At 44.4% G+C, this 18,723-nt stretch overlaps 5 protein-coding genes across 5 annotated transcripts; 3 read left to right on the top strand and 2 right to left on the bottom strand. All coding sequences in view use genetic code 12, as the record gives it.

The window, feature by feature from the left end:
• Positions 1–250: 250 nt before the first annotated feature.
• Positions 251–2,029, top strand: LODBEIA_P54280 (uncharacterized protein; the record flags this gene model as incomplete). The annotated part of the gene is made up of 1 exon (XM_066975759.1): positions 251–2,029. The coding sequence occupies one exon, from the start codon at positions 251–253 to the stop codon at positions 2,027–2,029; it is 1,779 nt and encodes a 592-aa protein (XP_066832366.1).
• A 330-nt stretch (positions 2,030–2,359) lies between these two features.
• On the top strand, positions 2,360–5,353 carry LODBEIA_P54290 (uncharacterized protein; the record flags this gene model as incomplete). The annotated part of the gene is made up of 1 exon (XM_066975760.1): positions 2,360–5,353. The coding sequence occupies one exon, from the start codon at positions 2,360–2,362 to the stop codon at positions 5,351–5,353; it is 2,994 nt and encodes a 997-aa protein (XP_066832367.1).
• Positions 5,354–12,555: 7,202 nt separating this feature from the next.
• On the top strand, positions 12,556–15,609 carry LODBEIA_P54300 (uncharacterized protein; the record flags this gene model as incomplete). The annotated part of the gene is made up of 1 exon (XM_066975762.1): positions 12,556–15,609. One exon carries the CDS (start codon positions 12,556–12,558, stop codon positions 15,607–15,609), a length of 3,054 nt encoding a protein of 1,017 aa, XP_066832368.1.
• Positions 15,610–16,432: 823 nt separating this feature from the next.
• On the bottom strand, positions 16,433–17,050 carry LODBEIA_P54310 (uncharacterized protein; the record flags this gene model as incomplete). Its single annotated transcript, XM_066975763.1, has 1 exon — positions 16,433–17,050. The coding sequence occupies one exon, from the start codon at positions 17,048–17,050 to the stop codon at positions 16,433–16,435; it is 618 nt and encodes a 205-aa protein (XP_066832369.1).
• A 647-nt stretch (positions 17,051–17,697) lies between these two features.
• On the bottom strand, positions 17,698–18,193 carry LODBEIA_P54320 (uncharacterized protein; the record flags this gene model as incomplete). The annotated part of the gene is made up of 2 exons (XM_066975764.1): positions 17,698–18,095; positions 18,169–18,193. 2 exons carry the CDS (start codon positions 18,191–18,193, stop codon positions 17,698–17,700), a joined length of 423 nt encoding a protein of 140 aa, XP_066832370.1.
• Positions 18,194–18,723: the final 530 nt, after the last annotated feature.

An 18,723-nucleotide genomic window follows, 5' to 3' on the forward strand; every position in this document is an offset into this window, starting at 1 on the left:
AAGAGACACCTGGAGATGTTATGCTGTGGACCAATATGTATATAGCCTTTACACGCGTGTACTATACTGTAGCCTTTTATTATTCTTTTTCAGCTCAAGAGGTTTTATCACGTGCTACCTCTTTTTTGATCTGTTGCAAAAAACCTCCATTTGATATCCCGTCTCTCAGCTACAGCTACAGCCACGAGAGCAGTGTTTCAAAGATTTCGAGAATTCAAACATGAGATGGTTCAGTATCTTTACAATGCTAATGCTCGTAGGGAGCACGCTACTGCTGGGGAAAGAAGACGTGGACGAAGAAGTGGGGGAAGAAGAAGACTACTTTTCGGATTCGGAAATTGAGGTTGAAAAATGTGACCCAGTAGCCGATTGCAAATGTTTTGTTAGCAGCGAAGCCTTGGGGTGCCACATTTTTGAAACACTTCAAGAAGGCACCAGGTTCTTGGCCATCAGGAGTGGCCGCAAGGGAGTCAAGTTCGGGCCCAATGGGTTGGAATTGACAATTCAAAAACGACTTGAGAACCCGGCGTTGGCCTCGAGTGCCTATATAATGTACGGCAAAGTTGAAGCTGAAATCAAAGGCTCTTACGGCAGTGGAATCATTAGTTCGTTTTATTTGCAAAGCGATGTTCTAGACGAGATCGATGTGGCCGAAGTGTTTGGGAGCGATCCCTACCAGTACCAAACTAATTTTTTCATCAAGGGCAACGTTTCCAAGCATGAGCGAGGCAAATACCACCAGGTGCAAAAGAGCCCCTTGAGTCAATACCACAAATATGGATGTGAGTGGACGCCCGAGAAGGTCACTTGGTTTGTCAATGATGAGAAAGTGCGCGAAATTGGCTGCAAAAACAAATTTGGAATACCAAATACGCCCATGGCGGTCAAGTTTAGTTTGTGGGCAGGCGAAGATACTCACGATGAAGGCACCATTGCTTGGAGTGGCGGCAACACAAACTATCGCGAAGCCCCTTTCACCATGGCGGTCAAAAACTTGAAGATTCTTGATTACTCGACTGGCCAGGCTTACTCCTACGGGTGGTTGCCAGATGGTAGCTGGGCAGACGTAACTTCAGCAGGTGGACTGATTTACCATCAAGATCAAAGGGAAAAATGGGCTCCTAAAAGGCCGTCAGCGACGTCGAAAAAGCCAATGCCAACTCTGGAAACTAGCCCGAAATTACCACCACCACCGTCATTACCTTTTGTCAAAGAAGAAGTTGTTGTTGGATTCAAAGAGGAGGAGAAACAAACAATTGATTTACATTGCCCCACGCTCGTGGACCCTTTAATCACCGAGGCAATGAATTTGACCATCAACCCCGCCAACCCCACGCTTCATCACGACCAACAACACCCATTCGATCTCCAGACCCCCACCATCACAACGGTTGCAAATGAAAAATTGGTACCCAAGGAACCGTTGAACCGTGATCCAACTGTTGCAGCATCGCGATTGGTGCCGCGATTCAGGACCACCGTTACCGAACCACTTTATGAATGGCCCGCGAGGGGTCTGGAAACCGCAATTACCGATACCGAAGACGGTGACGGAAATGGAGATGGTGACCCTAGTGACACGCACACCACTACTAATCAGCCCTATTTTGAGACTTTGTACACTTCACACTATTATACGTCGACCGAGCGACATTTTGCAACCACCACCACCCGCCGCGGGGTCAGAGCCAGGCCCTCGAGCGGTAGGACAAAAAATGGCTTTGTGCAATTCCCCGAGGACGAAGAATACGACGACTCCGATTATTATTATGATGATGCTGACGAAGAAGAAGACGATGACGATATTGACGACCACCTTGACAGAGTGAATAACGGTACAGGTAGAGACTATGGAGGACGAAAAGGAGTCGGGAACGTGAAAGAAATTCGAAGAGGAAGCCAGAGATCAACACGAAAGGGATCTACTTCTTCTTGGAGAAAGCAGAAATCCGGGGTTCCCAAATTGATTTCACTCTCGCTATTATCTGTTCTACTTTGCGAACTGGTGATCATCATTACGTCGTTCTAGATAGTATCTTGATGTCAAAGTTGGGGGGGGGGGGGGGGGTGTTTTAAATTCGAAGCGAAGCGTTGTAGCAATTCTAAGTATAGTAGTCGTGTAATTCGGTAAACCCGAAGTCATAATTCCTGGAGCACAGCTGTTGTCCGAAGAAGAAGAGGAAGACGTAGAGAGAGCCTCTCTCTCTGGTTAAAAGTGAACTCCAGTATATTTAATCAGAGCACCAGCACCTCTTTTACTCTTCCAACACCACCGCCACCACCATCATCTTCTTCTTCTTCATCATCATCATCACCATCACTCTTCCAACCATCAATTGCCATTATAAATAAAAAAAAAATGCCTAGTTTGGAGCCAATTGACCGATTGAGCTACATCTCACTCATCACCAATGACCAGGAAAAGTTTCTCAAACTGTTCAAGTTTTACTCGGACTTGGGGTTCAGGTTGACCAAGTCCTTTTCTCGGGTATCACCTCACGGGGCGTCTGCCGCAAGCATGCCTCAATTGCAATTGGGTGTGTCTCACGATTCGTTGAGGGAAGCCTGGTTGGAGTCGTATCCACTACAAGATTTAGATGAAAATGGCTATTTGCGGCCCTGGCAAGAATTGAGTGTTTACTACGGAGACAATTGCGAAAAACTTTCAGAGTCAACAATCATTAAGCTCCGATTGTCAAACGAAGAGCCAGTGTCTGCAACCTGTTCTAAAAAGCTAGTCTTTTTCAGCACTGAGTTGAAGAAAGTTAAGCAAATCTTGCACCACGCTAAAGCCAACGCCGAAATGGTGGGTTCAAATGAGATTCAAGTGAAGGACCCATTGGGGAATCTCTTGAGTTTTTCAAATCGCAAAAACCCCTTGTCCAATAAAAGGTATGACTCCGCCACGGATTACATTGGAGAGAAAACCAGGGAGATTTTACTGGGTAAAGGATACTTGCAAGACCCCAAGCTCAAGTTCAGATCGGAAATCAGTCTAGCTATTGAAGAAAAAGAGACAAAGGCATTTGACGATAAAAACGGCAATGAGACTGTCAAGAAAAAGAAAATTGCCGTGATGACCTCTGGTGGTGATGCTCCAGGGATGAACCCTGCAGTTCGAGCCGTGGTTAGAGCAGGTATATTCTATGGATGCGACGTGTTTGCCGTGTATGAAGGCTACGAAGGCTTGGTCAAGGGAGGAGAGTTGTTGAAGCAAATGGAGTGGACCAATGTGCGTTCGTTTTTGTCCTTGGGCGGTACTGCAATTGGAACCGCGAGATGCAAGGAGTTTAGAGAGCGCGCGGGAAGATTGCACGCTGCTTACAATATGGTCACCAACGGTATTGACGCATTGGTTGTGTGCGGAGGCGATGGTTCCTTGACTGGTGCCGACTTGTTTAGAAGCGAGTGGCCTTCGTTAGTGAAGGAATTGATTGAAACGGGGCGATTGACCAAGGAGCAAGCTTTACCCTATCAGCATCTCACCATTGTAGGATTGGTTGGCTCAATCGATAACGACATGTCTGGAACTGATGTTACCATTGGTGCTTATTCTGCCTTGGAGAGAATCGTGGAAATGGTGGACTACATTGGAGCCACGGCATCGTCGCATTCGCGAGCCTTTGTTGTTGAGGTCATGGGAAGGCATTGTGGTTGGTTGGCCCTCTTGGCAGGTATCGCCACGGGGGCAGACTATATTTTTATTCCCGAAAGACCGCCAAAGGCTGGTGAATGGGAAAAGGAGTTGACCGAGATCTGTGCTAGACACAGGGACTATGGAAGAAGGAAAACCACCGTTATTGTGGCTGAAGGTGCCATTGATGACGAGTTGAACCCCATCAAGTCGGATGACGTGAAAAAGGTTTTGGTTGATTTGGGATTGGATACCAGAGTCACCATTTTGGGCCACGTGCAAAGAGGTGGTACTGCTGTGGCATTTGATAGAAGGTTGGCAACGTTGCAAGGTGTCGAGGCCATCAAGGCCGTCTTGGAGTTGACTCCAGAGACCCCTTCCCCTATGATTGGAATCTTGAAGAACAAAATCGTGAGGTATCCCTTGGTTGAAGCCGTTAAGCAGACGAAGGAAGTGGCAGAAGCTATTGAAAATAAGGATTTCGATAAGGCAATGAGTTTAAGAGACACTTCGTTTTTCGATGCTTACAACTATTTCCGTTCCATTTCATACTATGACGACAGATCGCACCAATTGCTGGAGAATCGAAGACTCAACATTGCTGTGGTTCACGTGGGTGCTGCATCAGCCGGATTGAACGCAGCCACCAGGGCCATTGTGTTGAACAGTATCGCGCGTGGCCACACCTTGTATGCTGTGCAAGATGGATTCTCTGGCTTGGACCAGGGCAACATGAAGCAATTGGGATGGTTAGACGTTGAAGGGTGGCACAATCGAGGCGGCAGTGAAATCGGTACCAATCGCACCTTGCCCTCGCAAAACTATGGTAAAGTTGCTTACAATTTACAAAAATTCAACATTCAAGGCTTGATCATTATCGGAGGCTTTGAAGCTTTTACAGCTTTACATCAATTGCATGAAGAAAAAGTCAATTATCCAATCTTTGACATTCCCATGGTGGTAGTGCCAGCCACGGTGTCCAATAACGTTCCCGGCTCGGAGTACTCGCTCGGGTCAGACACATGTTTGAACCAATTGGTGACGTATTGCGATGCCGTGATGCAGTCAGCGTCATCGAGTCGTAGACGAGTGTTTGTGGTTGAAGTGCAAGGGGGCCACTCGGGTTACGTTGCATCCTACTGTGGGCTAATCACCGGTGCATTAGCTACATACACCCCCGAGGCCAAGATCAACCTTCGCGAATTACACCAGGACATTGCCCTTTTGTTTAAAGTTTTCCAAGCCGATCGCGGGGAAGACCATAACGGGAAACTAGTTGTTCGAAACGAGCAGGCATCGCTGGTTTACTCAACGCAATTGATTGCAGATATAATCAAGGAAAATGCCAATAATCGGTTTGAAACGCGTACCGCGATCCCGGGCCACGTTCAGCAAGGTTACACCCCCACGGCCAACGACCGTGTTATGGCAGTCAAGTTTGCGCTCAAGGCTATGGAGTTTATTGAAGAGTGGAACAAATGCACCGACAACGTTGACCACATTGTTAGTGTTGGAGACTCGGAAGTCGAACAACACCAAGCCGTGGTCATTGGCATCAAGGGCGATTTGTTGGAGTTTACTAGCGTGAAGCATTTGTACGACACGGAAGCGAATGTAGAGTTGCGCAAAGGTAAGACTGTGCATTGGAAGGACATGATTGAAGTTGAAGACATGTTGAGTGGAAAGACCTTGCTCAAGTTGAGACAGGAGTTGAGCTAAACTCTGAACTAAGTGTATCGGGTATAGACAATAAATTGCAAAAAAAAAGAACAAAAAAAAAAAAAAAAGGAAAAAGTAGGAATCATAAATGGTAATAACAGTGATTGCTAGCTTCTCTCATTCGAATCTGAAGCAGTGTGTCAGTGGCCCGTGTTTTGTTATTCTTTTACAAGATTTCGACAGTCCGAAGCGGTGGCGAATAGACGGATGAAATCCACGTACGTCCCCGTGACTTCATGAGCCACTCCACCAATTTCAACAGCCACAGCCTGACTTTCATCAAAAACCTCACATACAAAAGATGCTCAGTTTCACATTCTCTACAACATGAGCCCAATTTCATTACTAGTTGATGTGTTTCGGTAGGTGATGCCATGGCGGACTTCGGTGACTCCTAAGCCGTGGAAAGTGGGTGACCCCAATCACGCGGTGCCGAGCGGTGTGGAGCGGTGCGCAGCGCAACCTTTCCTTTTACTTCTCTGAGAGAGAGAAGAAAAAAAGCGGCAGCGGCAGGAACGGGGTGCGTGCTTGCTAAATTTTTTGCAACCGTGACACCGCGAAACCGTGTAAGCAGCGCATATTGGGCCAAGTGGTGTGCAATGCGAAATGTCGAAGGATGAGAGTGGCGGTGGTTAGAAGAAGAAAGCGCGCCTTTTTAGAGGCTTTATTTTTGACCCATCTTTGGCATCTAGAGGTGACATGTCTTTCAAGATGATCGAAGTTGCACGGTGAAGAATGCAGCATATCGACGCACTTCAGTTGCTTTTTCGAGCGTGGATTGAACAAAGCCTCCATCTCCACAGGTGCACGAAACGAAAGGAAAACTTTGTAGTATATGTTTCGAAGTTCACGATCGTCGTGATTTTCGTCAAACAGGAGTTAGCACGAGCAGGGAAAGAAAAAAAGCAGGGCGGAAGTTGACGTATCTCGCCGCCTCTTGAAACTAAAGTTGAACATCCTTCATTCTCGTACTCGACGATGATAATTCCAATCACTCTCCACTTTTTCTCGTCCTCTTTGTCATATCCTTGGAACAGTTAAATTAGGTCGATAATTTTAACCCTGGCGAGCGCGGTGGGGAGTATCGTCCGAAGGGGACGGGGCACGTTCATTAAATTTAGGTGTTCCTTGGTTAATCCTAGGATACGCCAATCATCGAAAGAAGAAAAGGGAAAAACGCAGGAATAGGGAAGGAAGCGAAAATAACTCAACTGTGGCATGGGCAAAAAAGAAAGAACGTGTTTTGATGTTGTTTGCACTTGGGTGCAATTGTTGCTTTGAGATGAAATAGAAGCTTGAATCAAGGAGGTATACGTCAGCAACATCACCGGCGTCACCTGTAGCATACATTCAAAATTCTGCAGAGTTCAAGTTATACAGGAGCCACTCGAAAATCACCAGCTGGGTACAACCTCACGCACTCGATCTCCAAGTGTTTTGGAATTACAAACATTGCGCAGTCCCGAAATACAACAACAAACAAACAAAGACAAACAATACATGCACAAATCATCTGCACGAATCATCGCTTTACCCACACAAATGCACCACCACATCACTTACCTCATGAAAAAAGACAAGAATACAAAAAAATATAAAAAAAAAAAATTTACGAAACAACTTGGCACCGTTTGTTTTTCCCTTTCTTTTTTTATTGGCGTAGTGGTGGTGGTGATATATGTGTGTGTGCTGCAGAATTAGGACGTATTACACAAAGCGCCCGATGTAGGGAGACAGCAGCTGCAAAATTTTTGATAAATGAGATGTACAATTGCAGATATTTAGACCTAATTCTCTCCACCTCCTCTTGCGTCAAGCTCAACCCATTTTTGCATTTTCATGATGAACTATTACTTCTTTGCCTTTCCCACTCTTAAATCACCCCGAATCAAGAATCAAAGAACGAACGAAAGTGAAAAAAAAAAAAGAAATTTGATCCCAAACGCAGGTCTACACCACTTGCCTCTCGCTTCCCCTCCCCTCTCTCTCCACCAAAAATAATATCCATCGATTTGAAGCAGTAGACAAAGTAGTGATCTACGCAATAAGCATACAAAGTGACGTAACTCACGAGACGCCGAGGAAAGGTTAGCCGGGTGGGAAACTATCAACCTCAGTTTCTCTCGACAGCATCATAATAATGTACCTGGAATTATACGCGACAGGGTTCGAGCTCGTGAAGAAATAAAAAAAATATCATACTTTCTGATAACAGTAAGAAAAGAGAAATGCATATTGTCCAATAAACTTTGATGCAGAATAACTCCGTTCGTACCGATTGCATTCTTCCAGATCTCGTGCAGTATAATTCGTCGAGTTCGTGTGAAAAGGGTGAGGCTTTCAAACGTTTGATTTGGGTGTTTTCGTGGGGTACATGAAGTTCTGATCGAGATCCATTGCGAAGCGAGACGTTCTTTTGAAATGTGACAGCAAGGGGAAGGAAGCAAAAGGGGGATTCACGTATTGGTCACTGGACCCTTCTTCATCAAGGTAAACGAGCAGAGTGCCACCTTGCTCAATTTTTTGGTTTGTCTCAAGAGCGCAAATTGGCCATCACGCCCATGGCACTATATTTCCAATTCTGCCAGGTGTGGCCATGGCGACTATGCCACATTCGCTAGAAGGAGCAACAATACATGTGAAGTGGAGAGCATTTCGCGCTCCACAATTGATCATCGCCATCACGCTCGTTACCACCAGCATGTTGGGCTAATTCTGTCGTCGTTGTCGCGTTCACTTTTGTGCTCGGGGGTTGAAGCTCGTTTGCTTGTTTCAATCTTGTTTGTATTGGGGTGGAAGGGGAGGTAAATAGTTGCCGTGTCCCATGTTTCCACTTTCATTTCCTCTGAGTTTTTTTTTGCAAAATTGAAGGGCTTATTCCCATATTTGCGATGGGATTCGATGGGGTGTGTCGAATAAAGTCTGGGTTCTTATCCCTTCCCCTCTTGCCCCCCTTCGCTTCTTTCCCTTTTAGAACACTTTCAACCACTTTCAATTTGTCAAATGTCAAGCTTGTTTAAATGTGCTCGCATTGACTCGCCAGTGTACTTTCACCAAGCAAAGCCATCCTCGAATTTCCTCTCTTTGGATCCTTGTTTTCTTTGAAGCCATGCGATGCTTAGATTGTACCCCCAGCGCAATGTGACTCCGCCTCTCTTCGATAAGACGAACAATCCATGGAGCTAGGGGCTCTTGATCCTTACACTTTGAAAGCCTCAGATTAGATTGATTTGACTGCATGAATAAACAAGAGAAAAGAAAAAGCATGGGTTACATATTGGATAAGTTTGCTGTGTGCTGTGCGGTGCATCTGCACCTACAAATCGAAACGAGTAGGGCATTGTCAAACCATTTAGATTCGAGACTGAATAAATGTTTCTAGGCACATTGGCGAGATACGCAACAACACCAGCTTTGAGATCGACGGGGAAATATGATGGGTGCAAACAATGTGGAACCATAAAAAAAAACACAAAAGGAATGGAATTATGCAATTACTTGAGTCTGTTCATAACCAGCAACGTTATTCAACTGGACGAGATAAAGATGGAACAAGTAAAGAAAAAGAGTAAAAATCGAAGCCAAAGGTTAAGTTTCAACATCGGACGAAAAGCTGGCAAAAAAAAAAAAAAAGATTCGTCGGGAAATGTAAAATGTACAAAATTTCTAGGGGGAGAGACGAAGAACGAAAAGGAAGAGAAGGAAGGCTCACAACCCATTTTTTTTTTGTTGAGTCTGTCGATGATGAGGATCAACGTCAACAAAAATATTTCAAGGTAGAGAGCATCGCATCTGAGACAGGATAGAGTGTAGTGCTGAGGCCTGTGAGACAAGGTGGTGTCTCCTTTATGAAGAGGGGAACGTCGTCGCGTTAGACCGCGAGGGGGTAGGGTTATGCTGAGAAGAATGAAAAAAAAATACGGCTAGCTAGCTGGTCCAAACCCACCCATTGCCACTGCAGTAGCAGTAGCAGTAGCAGTAGCAGTAGCAGTAGCCGAGATCTCTCACTATGTCTACTTCCAACCCCCATCCCCTCCTTCCCCATCCGTATGCCTGTTTAGGTGTCCGCTTGCGTATTTCGTCGAGTTTTGTCCCACCTGGTCCAATTGGCAGCTGCATACAGCTACATGTTTGCACAGGAGGCTTTTGCTGCAAAATTGGAGTGTTTGAGAAAGTCCCAGTGTGTGTGTCAGACAATTATAATTCTCCTCAAAAGTGGATTGCCGCTTAGACGATAACTACTTGTTATTGGTTTATAATACTTACAGGGCTATAGGATACGGGGGGTTGGATTGGATTGAAAAATATTAGACGGGATCGCCAACCGCTAAGCTGAAACAATAACAAACAAAACACACCCATGCTAGAATAGGTTGTTATCGCTGCTGGCTATCACCGGATTCACCCTAATTAGCTTTAGTGGTGGTGATAAGTGTGCCTTGGGCCTGTATATCTTTTGCTGGATCGAGATGACGTTACGGAGTCATATGCTGCAAATAATTATTTTGTTTGAGACGTTAACCGTTTCAACTAAAAGCACCAAAAAAAAAAAGGAGCGGAAATTAAACGAGACGACACGAAGCCACATGAATCAGCAGCCTCTTACTGCGAAAATCCCGCGATTCCGTCCCCAGGGACAGTGATGAAAAGAAAAGCGGTTGGTTATCCTCCCCTCTTTACAGTGACAACAGTTTTGAGCTCAAGAGCGGAATCGAGCGCTCATGCAAGCCATACTATACCACTTTTTGTTCCATCTCATTTGCAGCTGCATAAAGTCGGAAGTGTGTAAAAAAAAAAAAGAAAAAGACGGAATCTTGTAATTTAATCGAAATTCTCAGGTGATGTAGAGCTTGTTAGAACAAGAAGACCTCTTGCAGGTTGAGAAGCAGGAGCTGTAATGTAGATTGGTCTAAACCAAGTCTATGCTCAACCCATCCCGCCGCTATGTAATTTGGGGCAGTAGATGCATGGAATAAAAGTCTGGTGGCTCTTTCCTGCCCTTTTTTTTTTTATTTTTACGGCTTTAGAGACTCTTTAAAGACGTGAAAATATTAGGGTTCTCTCCTGAAGCTGGGGAATTCTTGGTATCCGTCAATAATTCTTGGGTTCGACAGTAGGAGTAATAACGGCAACACCGTCCAAAACCTTGAAAGACGTACTACTTTTTTTCGCTGTCCTTGTTGTTCTTGCTGTCCTTCTTATTGGCACTGCTCTATGGACAAAGGTGGGTTTTTCTTGAATTTGCACTGTTGCCAATATCTCCATCGGTATGTGTCACGTGCTATTTTCTGCAGTGGCGCTTCTTCTCTAATTATAAAATTAGACGCAAAACGCAAAGCAAAGAGACTAATAGATAGCGGTGCTACCATCTGTCTCTCAATCTGTTTTCCCATCGACCTTCTCTCTGGCTGTCCTTCGCCCCAGTAATCCTCCCACCGACTCACTAGCTCACGCACTATCCTACGCACTAACTTACCGACTCACCGACTAAAAGTCACCACGAATGACGTTTGGTGAGCCGCCAATCGACTCTAAAGGCATGGGGGGATATATCAAAACCACAGCCAGAACGACTAAATAGAAAGAAAAAAAAAAAAAAGACACCAACTAAAGCAGAGCTGTTCCTCTTCCTTTTCCTTTTCTTTTTCTTCTTCCACTTCTTCTTCTTTCTTCTCCTTCTCTTGTCTGTACTTAAACTGAGAGAGTTATTGGGCTACTGGAGAGAGCTACTGGTTTGCAAAAGGGTAAAGAAGAAGAAAAATTTCCAATTTTTTTCACCAGGTCCCCTTTTTTTCCCCTCAACAACAACAACAACAACAACAATAAGAATACACCAAAGGCAAAAGAGCCACTTACTTCAGCAAGTGAACCCTAACCAGCTCAACCCACCCCCAACACCCATTCCACACACACACCAATCGGTTAGACCCGAACAGCCAAAACACTCAGACTTAATAATTTTTCTTTTAATTTTATTTTTCTTTATTTTTTTTTTCTTCCACTTGCTATAGTATTTACAGTTCTGAGACCTTTTTCAGGTGGGAAATTATTTCCTCAAATTAAAAATTGATAATCAAAATCAGAACCCATTTCATTCACTCATTTCGTTTATCCATTCATTTCTCAAATTCCATATTCAACAGCTAAAGAAGTCTTTGAAGGGGGGGAGTAGAGAAGGCCTTATTCAGCATTACATCCAGCACAAGATTTTGAGGAATTGAGAAGTCATTAGAAGAGAGAAGGATATTTTGCAAGAAATAACCGAAGTGAAATAGAAGCAACGCTATTACTTACAGCTTGTTCCCCCATTATTACCATACATTGCATATTCTTCGTAATTGCTACAACAACAGCAGCTACAACAACAACAGCTACAACAACAGCAGCTACAGGCTCTTTTTGACAAAAAAAAAAAGTGGAAATTCCACTCGGACTTGGACTCAGAGTCACACTCACACTCGGTCCCAGTTTCAGTCTCAATCCCCGTCCCCCAAAAGCACCCAACTTACTCACTCCATCCGGTCTCCAGATTTCGTCACCACCATCACATTTCATTTACACACTTGAGAAACAGAAGGAGTCCCTTCGCCTCGCTACTATTGCCTACACTGACTCAGGAGTGAAAAAAGAAAAACAAAAATTTACTTGCAATTTACAAACTTCTATACTCCAGATTTTTTTGCAACGGTTTTTTTTTTTTTACAACCACCGTCATTGTCAACCACATCCATCACAACCACCACCAACACCACAGCCAAAACATAGAAATAGATAGATAGACAGATAGATAGATAGAAATCCACTATCCTTATCATTCACCTGGTGGCTCGCATGGCAATCATTTTTCTCACAGGGACTTCAAATTTTTAGAAACAAACATAGAACAAGGATAGAGATTTTTCACTTCGTCTCAGAACTGATTTTTACAACCAAATTGCTTTGCTTTCCACTGCAAAAGGGGGCCCGACCATTTACTCTAAACTGATACAGAAGCCAACAATTACAACATTCACTCAACCCCAATATATATATATATATATCATTTTCATGATTCAAGTATAGACTAAAGAGAGATTATTGTCATCATCATCAAAAATCATCATCATCATTATCATTTATCATCACATATATATATATATTTCAATAGCTCCCACTCCTACCCCTCAAGAGGCTCAAGGAAAATTACAATAATATAAATAGAAATGACCAAAAAAATCCATGGGGAAGACGAGCATGACCCTCGAACGGCAGTGACGGCATCTTTTACTTCATCTTCTGCTTCTGCAACAACTTCAACAGCAGCAGCAACAACAGCGGCAGCACCGCGGGTCAAGAAGAATGCCTTTGTCAGCAAATTATTCACCATGTTGAGTGATCCAAATTTGAACAGTCTAATATGGTGGAGCACAAATAATCCAGAACAAAATACATTTTCACTTTACCCAGGTAAAGAGTTTGCTCATTGTCTAACGCGATATTTCAAGCATGGCAACGTTGCCAGTTTTGTTCGACAATTGCATATGTATGGCTTTCATAAAGTAAGCGACTCCAACAACTCCAACAATAACGCCAATAATCCTCATAATCACGGGCCTGGTCTCAATGATCCATACGGACAAGCTATAGACCCTCTGGACCCCACTGCGTACCTCGATAAAGATGTTCCTCCCATTTGGGAGTTTAAACACCTGAGTGGCAAGTTTAAAAAAGACGATGAGTCTTCACTAATTTATATAAAGAGGAGATCAAGCTCACATAGCTCATCAAGAAATAATAGCTACCCACTGGACAAACCGACATCATCGTCTTTTCTGCGTAACAACTCGCACCTGCAGCTGCAACAGCAAGTGCCGCAGCTACAATATGGTGTGCAAGAGTATCCTCAGCAGTATCCTCCAAGCAATGGATACCCACAGCCGCAGTTGTTTGGATATATGGATTCTCATGCTCAGCAAGCGTTTCATTACCAGCAACATCAGGCACAGCCTCCGCATCATCAATTACAATATGGCCATCAGCCTGCATCTCAGCCGCAGCCTCAACACCGACATCAATCCCAGCCGCAACTTCAGCCGCAAACCCTGTCTCAGTCTCAACCACAGCCAATCCCTTTTGGGCAAGGCTTGCCTATTTATAACCAACCATATGTATATCAGGAGGAAAACAAGCAACAACATTTAGGATACCCGAATCACCAGCATCCGCTATCGTATTTGCAACATCAACCAGAACAGTTTGCTCATTTCCCACCACACTTCAGAGGCTCTTATCCTTTGGAGCAGTCGCATGATCGTTTACAAAACCCTCAGCGAACAAACTCGGAACCGCAACATCGGTTGAGCCTGTATCCTCAACATGCAAGCCAACCTCAATTTTACCAAGTCCAACGGCCACATGTAAATTCACCCATGGGAATGATTCAAAATCAAAGTCAACTGCAACTGCGACTGCAACAACCACTGCAAATGACCTCCTCGTCATCACTTGCGTCGACCTCTTTTCCACATACGTCTCGAAATACTCCTAGTGATGCGTCACCTAAGAAGATGCTGATCCTTCGTGGATCGAGTATTGTTGAACCAGAAACTACTCGCAAAAAGTCACCCTTGAGTAGTTCGGGTTTCCAATTTAGAAAAGTGTGGGATCAAGGAGGCGCAAGGCCCCGGAACCCTTCGGTGCTTTTCGATCCATTGGCTCCCGCTTCACAAGTGGCAGCATCATCGAGAGGTACGCCTTCTCCAAAACCAGCAATGTCACAAGACGCATCGGCAATTTCACCCGTGCTGAAACTATCCCAGCTATTGCGGCCACCACCTTCCACCATCCATAGACCGAGCTCAGCCACTACAATTTCGTCTTCGTTATCCTCACAATCAACCATTCTTGCGTCCCCTCCACCAGCACCTGCTGGTGCTGGTACTGGTACTGCCACTACTGCTGCCACTTATTCTCATTTTCATCCCCCTCTTCCTGGATTGGGACTCGACTCACGCCAGAGCTCCATTGTTGCGCCAATACCACAACATCGCATCAGGTCAAGCGTGTCTCAGAGAAGTGCAGAATCAAACCTGTTGCCACCGGTTTCGGCATCTGCTCCAATCACATATTTACCTTCGATGAATCCGTCACTGCAAGAGACCACCACGGCAACATCTGCTAAATCAACTACATCGAGATCTAGTTCGCCGTTGCAGTCGAATGTTGTGAAAAAGTCCTCGATACAATCCATTCATGAGAGATTGCGTCCCTCGGTGTTTGAACTCCACTCGGGTGGAAGTAAATATAGTCCCACGACGCACATTGGATATGCAAGAGGAAGCAGCAACAGTAGCAGTAGTGGTGTTGCTGGTGGTATTGGTGGAATTGGTGGTGGCACTGGTATCGGTGCTGCTGCTGTAGGTGGTGTTGTTGGTGCTGGTGCTGGCGCAGCTGGCGCTGGTGGTGCTGGTAGTGCTGTTGGAAGTGGTGGTTACAATGGGCTGTTGGGTAATATTGCGTTTGCAACAGCTTCAAACTCAATAGCCTCGCAATCTTCACACGGCTCGATTTTCTCCTCGGCCAAGTCATCGATATCTTCATTCCATTCGAATTCATTATCGTCGGCACGCAATTCCTCATTTGGATCGATTGCGTTTTCGAGCAATAGTTCGTTTTCACTTGGCCCGCTTGAGCATTTGTCAAGTAAGCAAATTGGAGGTTCTATGGAAGACGTTTCAGGTACGCCGCTGCAGTCACCGACGAGAACACATCCAATACCGGAACACCTGCTGAACTTGAATCGCCACGTGCAGCTGACTCAAAGACCAAAGACACCCAACCAGAATCGTCCCAACTCACCGTTTGGTCATCTTGCTCGTAGTCTGAGTGGACCCATTCCTGCATCATTGAGCATGCTCACGCTGGGCAACAACAATAGGCCCAACAAGAAAGTGTCTGTCACTTCATTGCTAGATGATTCTCAGGCGAATGCCGGATTGGAGGAGAAAAATAACAAGAGCAAGAAGAAGAGAGAAGATGATGAAGCTGCGACCTCTGCTGCTGCTGCTGCAGGAGCAGCACCGGGGGTTGCTACGCCTCAGCAAACTCATCTCGCACCTCAGCGGCCGCTTTATTTATCATCGCTGATTCGTGAAGAACGCAGCTCTCAATCAAGTAACGAGAGTGGGGTTGAAACTGATGTACCTGAACAGAAGGGAGACGCAAATGAGGAAGACATGAGTGAGGAAGATGCAAACAAAAGAAGAAAAATCGAGTGAAGCCGATATCAAATAATCAAATAATTAAACTACCAATAAAGAGACATGTTGGAAGCAGCATGAAAAAAGTTTCAATAAAAATAAAGACAACGACAACGACAACGACAACGACAACGATAATGACGTTCCATCGTCCCAAAAAAAGAAAAAACCCAAAAATTAATTTTAGATTAATTCAAAGTGAAATTTCAATTCTTCGTACCAACGCTGTCTGAGCTAGTATGTGTATGTGTGTTTATATAAATTCTTCAATCAAATGAGTTTCAAGATAGAGTGAAAAAATAAAAAAATAGCAAAGTAGAAGATAAAGAGTCTTTTATTGTAAATTGTCTCTTGGTGTGCTCTAGACATAGATACTCCCTTCGTGATGCGAATGTGACGGATTGTTCTCCAAACTTGACGTGGATACACACGGAACATAAGCAGCTGATTAGCCTCGTCAACACTAAAGTGCGTTCCTGTCAACTGGATAATGCACAGCGCACAATGCACTAAAGCTGACATCACGAAGTTTCAAGTTTTCGAAAAATCCATCCGTCAGGGCAGTTGATATTTATATATAAGAACCACCCAAAAAAAAAAAAAAAAAAAAAAAAAAAACAAGGCACGGCACAGCATTCGTAAAGAGAAAAACAATTGTATTTGACAGGTACGCGAGCAAGCGTAAGATACAATTGGAACAGTTTCATCAGCCGTTGTTTCTGTTTTTACAGCTGGCTGAATTTCCAACTCCGTGGAAAATGAAACTGCATCTCTGGTGGAAAAAAAAACTCACAGGTGGTGGAGAGGGAGGGAAAGAAGGGGAAGAAGGGGCTTTGGGAGTTCAAAAAGGTCGATTTTTGCTAATCTTGCCTCGACTCTTTAAACTCCGACTTCGCAACGCCTCCCGACTCCCCTCCTTTTCCTCCTCCCCATCATCACCATCATTACCATCACCCCCACTATTCTTATCCGATACACCATTCCAAGTATTCCCCACCGCTACCACTTTCCTCTTCGCCAGCACCACGTTAGGTCTCCTGTGCTTATCCAAGCTAGCATCACGAGCAATCAGCCGGCGCAGCTCATCGCGGATTTTATTCAACAACGAATTCAAAGCTCGACTTCCCCCCAGTTTTATCTCCCCAGGCCCCCCACTTCGCTGTTGATCATCATCATCACCCTCTTTTTGACCTCGCTTCGGATCTCGCGATTGGATGAATTCTGAAACGGTCTGTTTGACTCGCGTCGACCCGAGAGTTGATCCCGATGGTACAACTTTAAGATTCAAAAACTCGTCATCTCCACCATTCCCAACTGAAGATGATGACGGTGATGAGGGATCTTGTTTTTTGGGGATGAGCCACGATGAAGCGCGCGCGTGGTTTGCGGATTGCGCAAGTTGGAACCTAGCTTGTAGATCCTGTTTCTTCTTGAGTTCTTCTCTTCTATTCGGCGCCATTCATGAGTTCCCCGGCTGGAAGAAGAACGGGATAATGTGGTGATGCGGGATTGAGATTTGAAAAACAGAAAAAAAAAAAAGATCACATTGTGAGCCGCGCGCACCTTGCGTGCGATTAGATGCGGAAGTGGGAGGAAGTGAATGAATCACTACAGTGGTTGAAAATTAGGAAAAAAGATGTTGCGTACTTTGTCTCCAAGGCATTGCCAAGATGACCTTCTGATACGAGTCCATGAGATTCTGGGTATAAAAAAAAAAAGACAAAAAAGAATAAGATTCTGGTGTTTTTCTCCCAGACAGGGAATTGAACCCTGGTCTACCACGCGACAAGCGGTAATTCTAGCCACTAAACTATCTGGGACTTCTTGTTGTCAAGCAGTGACGATGACTTACCTAGTTGTAACTAAACAATGTTGAATTTGCCAGTTCAAAAAGTTCATGCTTGGTTGAGCAAGTTCTAAACTATTGGATTATAAGTGATGAATTAATTGCCGTCTACCTATACATAAAAGAACAACCAAGGAAAAACCCTTTACAAATTCAGGAAAACCCAGTCGGCAAGGCGTGGGAGGGGGATGATAAATAATACAAAGCGCAGTCACTTCAGCACTCACCTCGGTGTTCGCTTCAAACCTTTACTTCAACATTCACACAGGCAAAGTGTTATTGATACCGGCTAATCGGTCAATAGTAGGAGCAACAATAGGATGGTTCAACAAGTCTCCAATATACGGTATGCTTCTTAAAAACTGGACAATAGTACCAAAGAAATCGCCAAATAAACCCAATATGCCAAAACTTTCCAAAATGAACCCGAAAAATGACCACTTGAGCAAAATCAAAAGTATGCCCAAGGCAAAGCATACCGTACCTCGAATCTTCGTGGGCCTTGTGAAGAACGCCACAGTCCGCTGAGGCCCAATGATTAGCACGAGGCCAATTATAAATAAAAGGTTGCCGAGTGCTAAGAAGCCCGAGTCAAAAAATGTCATTATTCCAAATAAAAAGAAGAATATTCCACTTGCTGTGAAACCAACACCAAATTCTGAGGGAGGGGAAAAGCTTTTGTTAGTGAATTGCAACAACAAACGGATGGGTGGGGAATGTATAGTACGTACTTTGTCTTTCTGATAACCAAATCATGATCCAGGGTCTCTATATGTTTGTGTGTGTGTATATATTATATGTGCACCGGAGATGTTGAAGGTGACCTGATGGAATGGTTGAAATTCTGGGTTGTGGTTATTAGATAACGTGTGAACTTACTCTCTTTTCTGATCTCTTTTTTTTTTCTGACTATCGGAATTTCATTCGACTTGGACGTATTTATCCGACGCCGCACTCCATGCGGTTATGTCAACGCGTTGTTTTTTCTTCACTCTAAAGTTGCTGAAACCATCTCTATCGTGAGGGTTCTAGGTTGTTGATTCGAGAGGCAGATGAGACGATGCTCCACCTTTCCTTATTCAAAGGAGAAGTCTTTAATGTCTAAGTGTCATGGTGTCTGCCCAACCTTGGTCCCGAGAATCAAAACTGGATCAAGAGCAATTTTAGCACGTTTTCATTGGTATCATTGGGATTGGTCATTTTTGGTAATCGTGGCTAATATATACATGTATATATATATTTATATATATTGTGGGATTGACCCTAGTAAATTGGTCGATTTTAGC

The sequence above is a fragment of the Lodderomyces beijingensis genome (genome assembly GCF_963989305.1).
Source record: "Lodderomyces beijingensis strain CBS 14171 genome assembly, chromosome: 7".
Classification (NCBI taxonomy): Eukaryota; Fungi; Ascomycota; class Pichiomycetes; order Serinales; family Debaryomycetaceae; genus Lodderomyces; species Lodderomyces beijingensis.